Source organism: Epinephelus lanceolatus, chromosome 15, assembly GCF_041903045.1.
Source record: "Epinephelus lanceolatus isolate andai-2023 chromosome 15, ASM4190304v1, whole genome shotgun sequence".
Classification (NCBI taxonomy): domain Eukaryota; kingdom Metazoa; phylum Chordata; class Actinopteri; order Perciformes; family Serranidae; genus Epinephelus; species Epinephelus lanceolatus.
In genome coordinates, this window is record NC_135748.1 from 36805886 (window position 1) to 36821982 (window position 16097).

The window sequence follows — 16097 nt, forward strand, 5'->3', positions numbered from 1 at the left end:
TTGCTGCCCTCTGCTGGTGAAATAATTCATACTGAGGCCATTTATAGTGGCTGATGTGTTCAAATCTCACAATGCAAGTAATAAGATGGTAACACTTTAAACCCATTGTTAAGCATTTATAAGCAGCATACAAATGGTTCATAACAGTATAATTCAGTTATAAGCAGATATAAGTGTTTATTAACTCCTCCTGTAGGTAAATGAGTGACAACATTGTAAAATGCAGATGTAATACTATAAAATATGCCTTCACAGGAGAAGTTATAATTCCCAACAAGTACTGCACACTTAAAGTGTCCTTGTATCTGCATACAGCTACATTAAAGTGTGTTATAAACCATTTATTAAATGTTTTAGTGCTTATAATGCTAAATAGTGGGATTTAAAGTAAAGTTTTACTGAAAAGGATAATAATCTTTCTTTGTCGTTTCCCTATTTCGCCATATGTTAAAAAAATAGGTCATGATTTGCTTTTTTGTGGTTTCAGAAAAGGAAAATTGCATCTCCTCTCATTCTCTCCAGCTCTCAGAGGTCACAACATTTTATTTTCTGCTACCAAATAATCCGTTTGTGATTGATTTCCACCCCTGTGGTGTTTTAAAGATGGATTTCGAAGAGCAGAATGTCTTTAAATTGATATTATACTCCATATTTTCTAACCATCAGTCCTGGTTGTGATAGCAGAGACTGAATTTTTAAACTGTCAGAAGATATTTTATTATTTAACAGGGCACTACATGCGTGCTGTATGACAACGGTGATTAATGATTCATCCTTTAAGTGTCTCTTTCTGTGTTTTGAGTGTTCAGTCCAGGAGTTTCTCTGGGTTTTAAATTTGCATCTTGATAACAATCACTACAATGGAAAAAACAACAACAACTGCAGGCAACTATTAAAGAGAAGCTTGATATTTTAAAACAAGAATTTATATTTTGATGAAAATGCATATTCCATATTTAAGATAAACTATTTTGGAAAAAGGGCCAGTGAACTTTTTTTCAGGTGATTGAGTATCAAATAAAGTATGTGAGGTGACAATGTTTGTGTGTTTCCATGCGTCTTTGTGCAGCAATACAAGCAGTAATAATAATAGATGCATTTTCACAATCTTTCTTTATTCATCTTTCTTGTAAGCAGGTGTTCAAACAATCAGGATCAGTTAAAATGAGACCTTTTTTAAATCTAGTATTTTAGATTCAGTTTTGTTTGTAATATTCAGAGGCTGATGAAAAGACAGTGAAAAGTAAGCTGCACAATATCAGGCTCCAGGCAAAGCGCGGTCACGTTACGTCGTGACGTTCTAATCATGTCTATTGTGCGTGCGCGCGGGAACTCCTGTTGCCTTCATGTCCTCCTACCAAGCTCAAACTTTAGAGGCTCAAATCCGAAATACCTTCAATGCCCAATCAAGTATGTAGATCCGAAAACTATTCGCTCTTGGAACAATGTAATAATGGTGAATAGTAATAAAACTCTTTCTTCATTGTAAGATAGTTTTAATAAAGCCTAAGCCTATCATTTTATATTTTTGTTCACATTTCATTGGCATCTTGCATCTTTGCTTTTTAATATCAACAAAACATGTAGCCATTATGGGCCTAATAAAAAGCCTTTCACAATCAACATAATTTAATGTCACCATTAAAGAAGATGTAGTGAAAATGGAGGGCCATTTTAGTACAGTTTATTAGTAGGGCTGTAGCCAATATTGAGTCTACACGAGTTCATATTATACAGACATTTTAATACATATAGTTCATCTGTTCAGTTAAGGTCTATGTGTCCAGTGGTTGAGTATAGAAGCTTGGGTCTTTGGCTTGTTTGTGAGATATTTGCTGATATGATAAGATAAGATAAGATAAGACTTTATTAATCCCACACTAGGGTGCGGGACAAGGAGTGGTAAATAAGGATAAAATATTACAAAAATACAAATAAGATAAAATAAAATTATGTACACCTTTCACTTATACAGATACTGTGTATCTTAATATAAAGATATATAGGAAAGTATATAAAAAAAAATCAGTCCCACAGAGAGTCAAATACACATAGAGATGTAAACAGGTACTGAACAATAAATAAAACCATATAAAATGACCAGGAAGTACTTTCCCCCCTTTATTTATCACAGGGAGAATGTACAGAACAAGTCAAGGAATACAAGTATACAAGTTTAAGGATTACTATTCAATTTTTCTATATATTTTAGCAGCTTGAGGTAGTTGGCAAAGTTATTAATTAACAGAGTGGAAGAGGGAGTATATCCTTTTCACTTGCAAGTATGAAATGTGGTGTTTACCCAAAATAATGACAAGATAAACAGTGTCTGAAATGTTTGCATCCAAGTAAATTATGTCAGTGTAACTAAATGATGGCGTATTATCCATTTTTAACGACAGCCATTTGTTATAAAAAGACAACACTCCCCACCAAGGTTGATAAAAGCCTCTAACTTCCCAGAACGAAGGCTTTGAACGTAGAGTTGTGAAATTTCCGACAGCCCGAAGGCACCATGGAAGGCGCGCTCCCCTGAGTCTCCGTAGATCTGTCAGTTTCAGGATGTACTACAGATAGCGGGTCTCTGAACTCATCCCGACGCCGCCGAACAAGAACCAACCGATCCGCCCGGTGTGTCCGTTATCTTCTCAACGGAAACACAATTGAGTTTACTTATAAATAATAACTCCACCCGCCGTTATAAGTTGTTGTAGTTTAAAAACAGTTCGGGGTTCACTCTGCTGTGATGCACGGGATTGTAGCTAGCTAACGTTAGCCGGAGCGAGCTAGCGTCCATCGTCCAGTGTTCGGGGGGGAAAGTAGCGGAGTCCGTGTTCCTTCTTTCAGCCGTGTGGGGGGTGAATACACCGGGGTAAGCATGGAGAAAAGTAACCGCTTTGTAGAACTGTACCACTATCTCCAAGACCCCCACCTTGTCGCCCGCTTTCAGCGCTTCTGTGGTGTACACGGGACGTTTTCGAGAACCGTCTGTGCGGCGGGTATCAGCGCGGAAGCGGACCGGACTCACTCGCAGAACAACGGGGCTTGCCATCATCACGTCGCCGCCGGGGGAAATGACAGTGAGAAGTCGGCTGGTGTCGGAGCAGGGGAAGGGGAGAAAGTGCAAACAGCAGCAGCGGGTGTACGGAAGAGGGGTATTGATTCAAACGTGGCGACAAAGAGAGGGGAGGAAAGTGAGAGTCCTCCCCAGAATGGAGCAGTTGTGTCCGGGGCGACCGCCGGGGGAGAGACGTTTGGTGCGGGGAGTAACAACTGTCGCAGCCTCGACGGGGAGCCAGAGGAGCAGGGCGGTAAAGCCCCGGGTCCATCAGGGAGCAGCACGGTGAAACCCCTCCGCAAAAACTCTCTAACAGGCGATGCCGGGCAGGAGTTCCTCATCGGGAACCGGTTCCTGTACTACATGTTCACTTTCGGGACCGAGCTGGGCAACGAGCTCTTCTACATCACCTTCTTCCCCTTCGTCATCTGGAACATGGACGCCTTCGTGGGCAGGAGGCTGATCATGGTGTGGGTCTGGGTCATGTACCTGGGGCAGTGCACTAAGGATGTGATCGGGTGGTCGCGACCCGCCTCACCACCTGTGGTCAAAGTGGAGATGTTTTACAACTCTGAGTACAGCATGCCGTCCACACACGCCATGTCGGGCACCGCCATCCCTTTCTCCCTGTTCTTCATGACCTACGGCCGGTGGGAGGTACAGTACATCCAAATTACATCCTCTTTAAGTGTCAAAAATATATCTGAAATTTGAAATGCAGCAGCAGAAGAGAAAGGGAAGTTGTCAGGAGATACTTCCTCCTAATTTCCACGTGGGAAATTGCGAAAGTTCCTCTTGTGATGCTTCACATCATCTTCCTCTATTTGCCTATTCACAAACTAGCAATACAGTCATTATCACCACTGCCACCATCACACAGTCCCACTTTAGTTGGCAAGGAAGTGCAGGTGGAATTAAAGAGCAGCAGGGTGAGGCTGGTACCTTTATTTGGCTGCCTAGGCTACCTTTGCGAGAGAAGTACACAACAGACAAACATGTTTGGGGAACGAGCCCTCTAATTAAAGAGTTGGATCAAAGACACTGAAACAGGATCTGTGGAATAGTAGAACAGCCTTTTATTATACCACACACGTGTATTTGAAGAGCATCTCAAACTACAGCCTTCAAACTTCCATAAAGTTGAATATCACCTCTCAAAAATTACAAATAATGAAGTATAAATAATAAACTGGCAACCTGGGGTCACATTTTGAACTCTAAAAGTTACAGAAAATTAAAGTAATTTAAGAAATAACATTTTAACTAAAACAGTATGGCTGAAATTTTAATAAGGACATAAAAACATACATAAAAATGCAGCCCTCAGCTTGCAGTTTCTTATTACATATTTTCAGCATATATAGTGACACAAGAATGACTGAAGGGGGTATAGACTTCATACAGATGAACACAGACTTTACATAATGCCCCCCAAGATACCCAACGATACTATATATGGGTGCCCGGAGGCTTAGTGGGAAGAACAGGCGTCCCATATATGAAGGCAGTGTCCTTGCTGCAGGGGCTGTGGGTTCATTTCCAGCCTGCAACCCTTTGCTGCATGTCATCCCCTCTCTCTGCCCTCCACACTGAGGCTGTCCTCTCTAATAAAGCCAATATGATCTGTAATATCTTCCTACAGAGATGTACACACTCACCCACTTTGCTTTCCCTGCCTTGCTCAAGGACACCTTCACACCACAGCAACACAAGATAACATCTGCCAAGTGGCAACTCTTGATACAGGATCACCGAGACTTTGCCCTCCTGAGCTGCGTCATTAAAAATTAATGTGCGGTCGGCCCAGTGGATACAGTGACAGGAGCTATGGCGGCTATTTGGCTGCATGAGCACATTTGCAGACTCTTTAGTGCTTGTACTACAGTGAAAACAAGCTCAGTGTGGGTACAACAAGACTAAAAGTCTGCAGTCTGCAGCCAAGTGACGGTCCTGTGATGCTGTAAGGCTCCTTACACTGCAGAGGAGAGTGTTTGTAGATGGGTAAAATATGTAGAGCCCAGATCAATGAATAATTCAGCAACAATTTTAATGATCAATTAGTCACTTATATTTTAGCCAGAAATGTCAGAGATCATTGGGTCCAATTTCTGTGCTGCAGCAAACTGAACATCTTTGGATTATTTAGTCTTGGTCAAGCAGTTGGAACATGTAAATTTGAGTAATTGTGATGGACGTTTTTCACAGTTTTCTGACATCGTGTAGGCAAAAAAAGACTACAGTTTGGTTGCAAAAATGGGCGGCACATTCAGGCAAATGCTAACTTGTTACCATGCTAACATGCATGCAACCTGCCAACACCTGTCTGATATTACACCTCGATAAGTAACTGTTAGCATGCTTGCGTGTGGCTACATGTTCAAACAAACTTCCACCGCTTCCCCAACTTTGGCCAAGTTTATAAAAACTAACTGACGTGTCCAAAATCATCCGAAAACATGTATGCAGGATTTTTTTTGTCTTAACAGGCCAGTCCCTGTTGGTCTTTTTCTTATCTCCTCCCATTCACCCAGGAGGGACAACACTCCATTGTGTCCAGTCCGTAAAAGCCAACAGAAAGTCTGTGTAGTCCACTTCCATTGTCTCACTGTGCATCCACATTGTGAGGAACGTGATCAACAAACTGCAGGAAGTCTATTTAATTCTCTCAGAACAGAGAGACACAGAAAACTCAACCATTGTGTGGTGGATGCTTATTTTTATGGCAAATTTATGCTGTTTGTTTTAGAGCTGAAATAATCTGTTTATCACAAAGCCCAATGAAAGAAAATTGAACATTGCGCTACAGTATTTTACTATTAATATGTAATTATTTTTGTTCAAGTCATTTTTGAGAATTTTGTACCTTCAGACTGTTGAAATGACAAAACTGAAGTGTGCTCAAAATGTGGACTTTGATGCAGCGGCTCCTGCAAAGAAAAGAACATTTTCCTTGCTGATTTGAGGACTCCTTCGCAACAATTATCTGCAGTTGCAGGCCAGAGGCTGCACTGATTACCACTTGTTGTTCCAATTCCAATTTCCATAATGCCCTGTCATATTCTCCAAATTGTTGCTCAATGTTTAACAGTCATTACTTTGGTGTGGGTGGGGAAGAAAAGCCCGGTTCTGAAAAGAAAGCCGCGTGGGATCACTGTATTGTGCTTGAATCCCAGCAGGCGAGAGGGTGAGATTGATTTATGACTCTGCCTCCCTGTCTGTCTGTCTGTCTGAGCAGGAGATAAGAAAGCCGACCCCTGACCTCTGAGTGTGGGGCTGCAAGATAAGACAGATTTAGTGTCTGTAGCTCTCTCTCATTTCTCCCCACAAGTCTACTCATCAACCTGAGTTTGAAAGCACACACGGGTGGTATGACATTTCAGAAAAGCTCTAAAATTTGGCAAATAATTTGCTCATGTCTTTGTTAAACACTTTCAACAACACAGTCTCTCTATTCAAGGTCTAAAAATACGAGCTGCTGACTCGCTGGTGTGGAACACCAGATAAGACCGTCTCACTTTTTGAACCTGATGCTCTCACATTTATTTTGGTCTCACGCGTCATTCTTTAACTTTGCCCCAGCAGGACATACAAGTACAGTATGGTACCTGGAATTCGGTACCTTTTTTTGGTACTTTTCTCTGTTATAATGAAAAATGCAAATTTTGAACAAGCTGCAGGGTGACGTAGTCTCGCTCTGTCTCTTTTTCTTTTTACTCCGCACCAGTCAGTAAGTTATTCTGCCCCTCTGCTCTTCTCTTATCACACCTAGAGTTTAGTCTGTCTGTCTGTCTCGCCGATTGCTTGTGTGTCTGCTTGTCTTCCTCTCTTTAGATGCTGACAAATACGTGGAATAAGTACGTAATTTAAAAATCACAATCAGGCTATTTCAAAAATAAAATAGTAAAGAAAATAGACCAGACACTGACACTATTGGCGCTGCAGTGATAGTTTCGGCTCGCCGGGAAGCCTTTGCTGGCCGTGGAGCTCCATGGCCGGCTTCCTGGCTTCGGGGCCTTTTCGGTACTTCCGCCACCCGGATGCGCTGTCACCAGGTATTGGCATTTGGCACTGATTGACTGGCCGCCCCCCCACCCCATGACCCCTAACAGGATAAGTGGTTTTCTCAAGGCTTCTGTCCTCCTTTTCTTTTGGGCATGCATCTCTACGCCTTAAAAGCTGTTGGTAGATTGGTTGCACCAACTTCTTAATCACACAACAATTTTATTTTACTACAAACAAATTTTGACCTTGAGGCTGTTGCAGTGATGTCTGACATCTGTCACTGCTATCATGAATCCGACAGCAACCAGTTACAGTACACGAGCAGGAGGTGTGTTTGGCAGTGCACACCAGTCCACTGACAAACAGTGACTTGTTTAGGACTCAAAAAGTTTGGGGAGTGACTTAGAACATATTGCTCTTGAAGATTTCAGACTTGTGTGTGACTTGCAAAACTTTGTAGCTTGTTCATGAAATGTACACAAAGTTGATCTAAACTTGTGCGTTTGCACAAACTAAGAACGTTTGTCGGGTTAATTAACTATTTCTTATTCAAAAAATTCACAGACAAGAACAGAATTTATAGATTTAGGTTATGAAAAAAAATTTGTTCTTGCATTGTGCAAAAATAGCAATATACTTCTCTACCACTACTACTCTCAGTTGCACACTCTCAATGCCTGCCTTGTTGTTATAAATAAGAACCCCATATTGTCCACAATGCTGACAGTTTCTGCATTCACACGTCAAAGGGGTGGAGGATCAAACATGACATTTCCCTGACTTGACATTTCCCTGTATTTCAGGGGAGTGGTGTACGAAGAAATGTCTCACGCTACAGAATTACTGGATATCTCCTGACATGACTCAGGATCAATCAATGGTGTAATGAAATGAATATACACATAATTTATTATTCTAAAGTGTCAGGAATCGTAACATTCAGTCCAGAGTCAAATAATATGGAGATATTAAGAGATAACTCTTAATTCTTGTGACCAGAGCAGGATGTCCTTCTCATCTTTTGCTGCTTGCTTTGAGAGTTTTCCCGTTGTACGTTCCCTGCCTCAGCTGACTTGTCTCAGCAAAGCAGGAATGCGTGGAGTCGGATGGGCCACAGTGAGACAGTCCTCCTCCCATCCCTCCTCCAGCTCAGACAGTAACTAGAGCCAGATGTGTCTCTCCCTATGGAATATACTGGTAAGAGTGAAACGAGGGAGGGGACCAGGGACAGAGCAGAAAAGAGCAGCTGAAGGAGAGAGAAGGCAAAGGAGAGGGAGGAAGTAGATAAGAGATTAGATAGATGACAGGAGATAAAGCAAGATGAGGCTAAAGGGCAAGAGATGGAGAAAGCATAAGGGAGAGAAGTGGGGATTAATGCAGAAAGTGAGGAAGGATAAGAGGAGACAATAGACATAAGGGCAAAGAGAGGAGAGGATGAGAGGTGGATTAAATCAGTATAGGGATGAGAGAAAGATGCAAAGGAGACAGAAGAATCTAAGAGTTACTCAACTGAAAAATGAGACCAAAAAGACGTTGTGTGATATAAATTATCATCACGTCACCCAGCAGGGCCAGAACAGAAAACATTATGGCAAACAGGCTTTGTGTGAGACTTCCTCTCCCTCGAGCAGGAACATTAGGTGGGAACAGTGCAGCTTTTTCCTGCAAACATGAGTGAGTTTCACAGTATAGCATTTCCTAACTCCAACACTGAGTTTGACATTGTGTTTTCAATCAGATTGCGATCATATCAAACCAGAATCTTGTCTGCTGAATTCAAAAGAAGGAAAATAATGTTTGTTTCTTAAGAGCTGCAGTAGTTCAGATTTTTATGATGTCTTTCTGGCGTTGACATCTGGAGCTGCAAATGTGTGAAGCTGGACTTTGTAGTTACCAAATTAGACATGTCGTAATAAGTAATTAGGTCTCGTCTTTCTCTGCCGTGTTATCTGCTGCCACCATACGAGGGATATTCACAACTGGTTTGTTCGCGGCCTCAGACAAGACTAATTTACATCTTGGCAGTGTTGAAAGTCAAACACAGCACACCCTGGGAGCTGCGTGGTTTGGGTGTGTGTGTGTCTGTATGTATGTGCAGTCATATGTCACGTGAGGGTGCACGGAGCAAATCCCTACACTGAGGCTAACATTCAATAAGCAGTGTGCAGGGAACCACAAACCACACAAAAAAAACACCACGTCCATAAAACGTTGCACGAAGCAACCACTGCAGCACCGCCGCGGTCACAGGCGCAAGGCCAGAGCGAGGATGCAGACACGGCCGTGGGACCCAGTGATACATACTGTGTTTGAATATGAACAGAGGACGCTGTTTGGGCAGCATCTCCACACATGGTTTCCTCGGCCCCCCCCTTCTCAGTGTTGATCTGAGGCACGTCAGGCAGCTGCGCCTGACCCGACTTTACAGCTAATCCACACACATAAAGATGCCTGTTTCTCAACCAAAACCCTCCCTCTGCTCTGACCTCATTCTGAAAAGAGATTTAAGTCTATAATTGACACTTAACAGTGAAGCCCTGTGGTTAGAGAGACACCTGTAGGAGGTTCTCACAGGAGCTGTCTGACATATTTCATGCAGCAGCTTTTGTCTTGTCACAGCTAATGTCTTACTCAGGTATATGTGAATGCCTAAAATGTAAATGCAAGATTAATGTGGAGAATATGAGACTAACATCTGTACCTCCCGTATGCCAACTGCTGCTAGAAATTAGTTTAGGGAGTGGATTTTAAAATGGAAAAATGGTTAGGGAACAAGAATCCACAGCCACACTAGCTGCCCTGAGCTAAATGCTAACGTCATTGTCACTGTGATCATGTTTGAGCATGCACACATCTCCATTATATTTTAAACCCTGCACAGCTCTTTTCATTTAAAACAGATATATATATTACATATTTTTTATTGCAGTATTTCTATTATAATTCTTGACTTTTGCAGTACTTTTTTGTTTACTCTTATTATGTTTATCTTCTCTGTCCTGCACCAGAATACCAAGGCACATTCCTTGTATGTGAAAAATTAATTGGCAGTAAATGGATTTCTGATTTTTAATGTTCACGCCGACAGTGACTATGTTTACATGCACAAAAATTCCGTTTCTTTTTTTTGCCCTTCTTTCGAAAAAGGCAAGATTTTAACTAAGCTCTTTAAATGTCCATCAAAAACGAATATACCACTAATACTCCCCTTTACATGCAGCCAGAGTTGGAAATTAAAATTTGTGCACTTGCCACTGTGGCTGGTCGCTTCCAAAATCTACCAGTCATGAATTACACTACTCTTGTTTTGTTTTTTTTGTTTTTTTTGGCTGGTGAAAGAAGCTAATCGAGCAGCCACTTGCAAATGTGACCAGTATTTGACTGTGGGCGGGTGCTAATCTCCAACTAACATGCTGTTTATCACATCAAAATATATAAAACTGAAACAGTTGGAGCCGCTTCTCATTTTGCTTCTTTGCATCAAAATTGAATTTTTTCAAAGTTTCCTAACAGTGACCAACTTGTTGTCCCATTAAAACATCAAACTTCTCAAGCCTGCGTGGAAAAACTGAAACGAGCACAAAAAAGATAAATGTACCAAACTCTAGCACAAGTTTCGATAATTTTTTGAACTGGGCAGAAAGTGTGGACAAATTATACGCCAGTGAAAATATGTGATTAGTTTTATTTACTTTTCCATGAAGCACGAGCTGTGTACTCAGCACATACCTTTGGATGAATGCAGGTCAATCTGAGCTGTAGTTATTTGTGTACTTCACAAACAACTTCTTGGGGCAGATAAGCAGCCATTATCCTGTGTCACAGGAATACTTGGAGGCTGGAGTTCAGCAGCCACCGCTGGCAGTAAAACATCTTTTTATCCATCAGGCTAATGCAGGTTGTAAAATGGCTCTTATACGACATCATTACGGCTGTCTTTCAGTTTACTGCATGCGTTATTCCTGTCACCTTGAAACACTGACTGCAGGAGGATTTCAACAAAGTAGATAAGTTGACATTGCATGTGTACACACTCTACAAGGACAGCAGGGTTCATGAAGTGCAGATGGAGAGGTTGAAAGTGATGTGTGTCTTTATATGATGGTCGCAGTGTAGCTGAGACATTAGCTTCTCAATGGTGCAGCGCATACGTTTTAAATGAGACCTGGAGCATTTCATTTTAACTATATGGTTTTAAACATTTAGTAAACAGCTAAATATTGAGATAAGTGTTTATTAAATACTGCATTTTAAATTGTACAAATATTTTTCACCCCACATTGCAGTATAAACTGTATTTGTGTAAGATAGTGACACATAAACATGTAATAAAGTCATATATCTTAACCTTATTTGCAGCCTACAGCTCTCAGTAGACAGCAGTAGCACCTTATCCCTGTTAAATTACCAGCTCCATCAAACTGCTCTGATGCAACGTTTCCCCCTGAAGGCTGGAGGTGTGGGAGTCGGTGAGGGTTTGGGATTTGTCCTGTAATTCTGGCCTGTGAGAGGAAATCTGAGCTGTCTCAGCAACAATGAAGAGAACAAAAGGGTTTAAACAAGTGTGCAAACCTCAGCAGCTTTCATCTGACATCTCTCTCTCTCTCCGGGCTCAACTGTCACTCATTTTCTTTTTCTGTTTTTCTGCCTGCATTCACACTGCAGACCTGCGTGTTGCAGCTCATATCTGACCTTTTTTAGCACTTTAACAATCAGTTAGTGAAGACATTAGTCAGTTGACAGAGAATCTGTATTATCAGGCAATGGTTTTGATTATGTGATTTATATTTAAGTGATTTTTTTTTTAGCTTAAATACCAGTTTTTACATTTGTTTCAGCCTCTCAATTGTAGTGTGAGTTTTTCCTATTCTCTGACATGTTACTGACAAAATGATGAAATGATTAATTAAGAAAAGAAATCTGAAATTGATCTGTGATGAAAACAATCATTAGTTGCAGCATGAAGGCTTTTGGACACCAAGTCCTTTGTAATCTGTCATCTGATAAAAATGGTTCCACACAGAAACCTTGCACACTTAGTCCGGTGCCTTTAATTGCTCTCTTCGTTAGGGAAATTTGCAATATGAGGCAAAATGGAAAGACACATTTCCTCCCTTCTTCTCGCTTCTCTCCAATGGAGCTACCTCCCTGGCTGTCACCACTCTCTGCCTACATTTCGCATTTGGCCCCACGGCTACCCGAGTCATGAAATCATGCTACGGCCATTGCACTCTGCTGTAAGCATCATTGTTACCTTCCCTTTGTTGTGAAAGATTTCAAGAACATTGCTTCCATCTACCTCATCTCCTTGTTGACCCTCTGTCCACTTCTGCCCCGTTCTTTTCTCTTGTTGCAGATAAATGTGTCCAGATGGTTACGCCACATTTCTTTTATTGCATCTTGGATGTGAAAAAACACAGAAAATTGAACTTCCTCTAAAAAGCTTCTTGTTCCAGAAGGTTCAATGACAGATGAAAGTTTGGGAACGATGTGTACATATGATTGACACACAATGAGGTCTTACATATTTTTAAATGTGCAACAATTTTGGACAAACAATATGGACTTGTTGTGCAAAGGCCTTTAGCGTGGGCCAGAGACTTTGGGATGGCAGGATGTTAAGTGTACTTCAGGACCTCTAAACTGCAGTTGTGCATGTTGAAACACATGGGTGGCACTGAGTGCCTTTTGTTTGTGACTGAGCTTTAATTTTAGTGGCTGCGACCAGCAGCTCTATCGTACGCTCTGGTGGTTGGTTGGTCAGTCAATCCACAAAAATCCCCCACCCTTTGGTGGCCACGGTTTTTGCCCTAGGAGTCTGAAATATGGCACAGAGGTCAAGTGTGTGTGCGTGGAGGTGTGTGTTTGTGAGTGTTAGTTCCCCCTGGTTTTGTTTGTTCATCATGCTGATGTTGCTCTGACAAGCTGCAGGCCATCTAATAATGTAATAATTTGTTTTTGAGTTAAGGGTTGCAGCGGTTATATTGTGAAACCATATACCATGGTATGAAAATTAACAGTTATCATACTGTGTACATTGCTTATCTATGGTATAAAAATGCAGCCGGAAAGAGAATAAACCCTACTATATGTGCGCATCTTCACTTCTCCTTGACTGCCTGTCAGACTTGTTACACAAACTTCTGTTAAAAATGGTTTAAAGTTTCAGTTTTTAGAAAGTTTGTGTTCAACGAATCATTCCTTTAAAAGTCATTGTAACTAATGATGTTAATCATTGAGTAATACTGTATATTGTGATACTGTGAGACTGTGATATTTTCTGAGATGGTTACTGTGAAAACCTCACAGCCTGAGTTACAACCCCACATGTAGGTCTCATGGCTCACTGGATTTGATTTTAAGCCATATATTCATGTGACCCAGATCCAAATGGAGGAACTGGGACTGTGTGCAGCTTTTCGCAGTTTGCACTGATTAGAAAACTCAGGAAATTTGAGTCACATGAGGGGAAAACAATCTGACTGTGAACACTTCATGCTGCAGTGTGAAGTGAACCCAGCCTCTCTTTCCTCTCCTGCTACTCCGCCCTGCTGCAGGACGACAAGTTCATCTGATAAGGAAACAGCAGAATTGCTGAAATATTTATGAGGTCCTTTGTATCCAGTGCACATTATATCCACGACATCACAGCAATGTGTTATCGAGGCTTGTTACAAGCTGTACGCTCAATGAAGACTCCAGCATGCACAATCATGTTATTGTCACTGCAATCACCAGATCAGAGCAATAAAACAGGCAGGAGTGTGATAGATGAGCTTTGATGCAGAGACTCAGCAACAGATATATGTATGTGTTGCATAATGGCAAAGCCAATGCAGATTAGATTTGATCTAATCGGCCAATTCAGGTTTTTTTGCCAATTCCAGTAATTCGATTGTGTGTTCATAGTAAAACACTGACTTTTAAATTGCGTTTATGTTTTCTCCAAAGCTGCACCAGGTTACAGGACATCCTCTCACTATCACTTAAACTAAAATGTGCTCCAGGTCGCTGGACAGAGCTTTTGTGCAGATAAAATCCATCTGAAATGAAGTGCAGTATATCCAACTTTATCTAATGTTTTACTTTCCTAAAAGAAAACAGGTGCAACAGATTTATATTCAAATGAATTATTCACATATCAGACAAGAATCAGAGAAAATATTATTCTGGACTGTGTATTAATGCCTATTACATGGAGTCAGCTGTGTATTATCTATCTAAAACCATGTATTTATTGTCTATTTATTTATACAGAACTATTTATGATGGTGTGTGTCCAGTAGGTTATATATTAATTACTGCTGTTGCAGTGAGCAGCGTTTTCTCACCTCCTGCTCACCTGAAACTGTGTGCATGGTGCAAGAATTAAGGACAGATCCCACGATGATGAGAAAAGATGATGGTCTGAATAAGTTGCCAGATTTGTCCCTTGTCACTTTTTAGAAATAAAGTCACTAAGTGAGGCTGAAAAGTCATGAACGAGGGGGTGACAAATCGTCGCTATTTAGCAATCTGGGAATGAGAAGGGGATGGAGCAGCTATAACATTAATGAATTACTGTCTGTGCCATTGTGTGCTTGATGTAAAACATCGTGCAAGGCAGGCATGTTAATTTGATCAGCACTGGATTGACTCTATCTAAGACTGACTGGCCTGTCACTGGTCATTGTCCACCAAGCTAAATGTCAGCCGATTCGGGTCATCAGTCAATCAATCGGTGCATCTCTAATAATAAAAACATTTTGCACTCAATGCCTAAAGGTTCTCTGCGGGGTTATCGCATTGTGTCTATACTAGAGGTCTAACAAACATGTTTCCTTCCTGATAAAAGCTGCAGTCAGTGTTTCAAGTTTTTTCTCGGGCTTGAACTTGTGTTGTTTCATCATTGCGTTTTTGGTATTAAGTTAAAAACATCAAAAAAATGCTGGTTGCAGCTTTACATAAATGAACATTTACTATTATCATTGTAATTAAACACTTTAGGGTAATTTCACTGATGACCAACCAAGAGCAATTTTACAACACTACTCAGGGCTCTGTGATTAAATAACTAACATTTTATGGAGTTATTAATTAATCAAAAAGGATGTTCATTAGAAGTAATTTTACATTTTGTCTGTAATGCTGCAAATTATAAGACTGCATGATTAGTTTAATCTCCCAGAGGTGTGTAGTTGTGTTGATCAGCTTCTCCTGTCACCTCCACAGTACCCGTTCACACTGGGCTTCAGCTTGGCTCTCTGCTGGTGTCTGCTGGTCTGTGTCAGCCGAATCTACATGGGAATGCACTCAGTCCTGGTATGTCCCCACACACACACACACACACACACACACACACGCAGATGGTGTCGGCCTTGCCACCTGCAGTGCCAGTTTGTTGTCATCCTGTCCGTTTGAACACGATAGCTGACTTGTGGGAAACAGTATCTGACCAGCAGTCACTTCAGCTCCAGGACCGAGCTGGCGTCTGGCTCTGGTGTCAGCAACACAATCACCTGTGTAACGGTAGAGGTGCAACGCACAGAACAACCACACATGTTTACAACACAGATCTGAAAAAAAGGGACATATGTAGGAAAATAATTTGGTAATTGACCAGGTTTGTGTGACAGATGCACACAGAAAGGTTTGGAAGACTTTACCCTCATAATCGACACACAGCTGTGTATTTTCTGTGGCCTCAGATCAGTGTTGGGCTTGTTACTCTAAAAATCTAATATATTACCTTTTACTTATTACTCCCTGGCAATAGTAATTTGTTACACTATTCGTGATATTACTTTTCCATTACACCTCTTAAAATTGGTTATTGCATATCTCCCCAAAATTCAATTCAATGTCAATGGTAGGCTGAGTGTAGCTAAGGCAAGATTAGTCTGAGTGGGTGGAAATTCGCTGCAAAGATCAGCCTCTCATTGGGTGGAACGAGCCACCCGCTGAAGTCCCGCCCTACCACCTCCGGTTGCAGTTTTCAACACGTCCTTTACTAACTTTTGCGGTGTTTGATCTTGCGGGGATGTAGCCATTTTTCTGC

At 41.3% G+C, this 16097-nt stretch overlaps 1 protein-coding gene across 1 annotated transcript in view; it reads left to right on the top strand.

The window, feature by feature from the left end:
- The first annotated feature begins 2546 nt into the window (after nt 1-2546).
- sgpp1b (sphingosine-1-phosphate phosphatase 1b) overlaps nt 2547-16097 on the top strand; it is a 37879-nt gene continuing 24328 nt past the window's right edge. The window contains exons 1-2 of the mRNA XM_033641886.2: nt 2547-3715; nt 15272-15361. Coding sequence (XP_033497777.1) covers nt 2879-3715; nt 15272-15361 — 927 coding nt within the window. The 5' untranslated portion in view covers nt 2547-2878. The remainder of the gene's footprint in view (nt 3716-15271; nt 15362-16097) is intronic.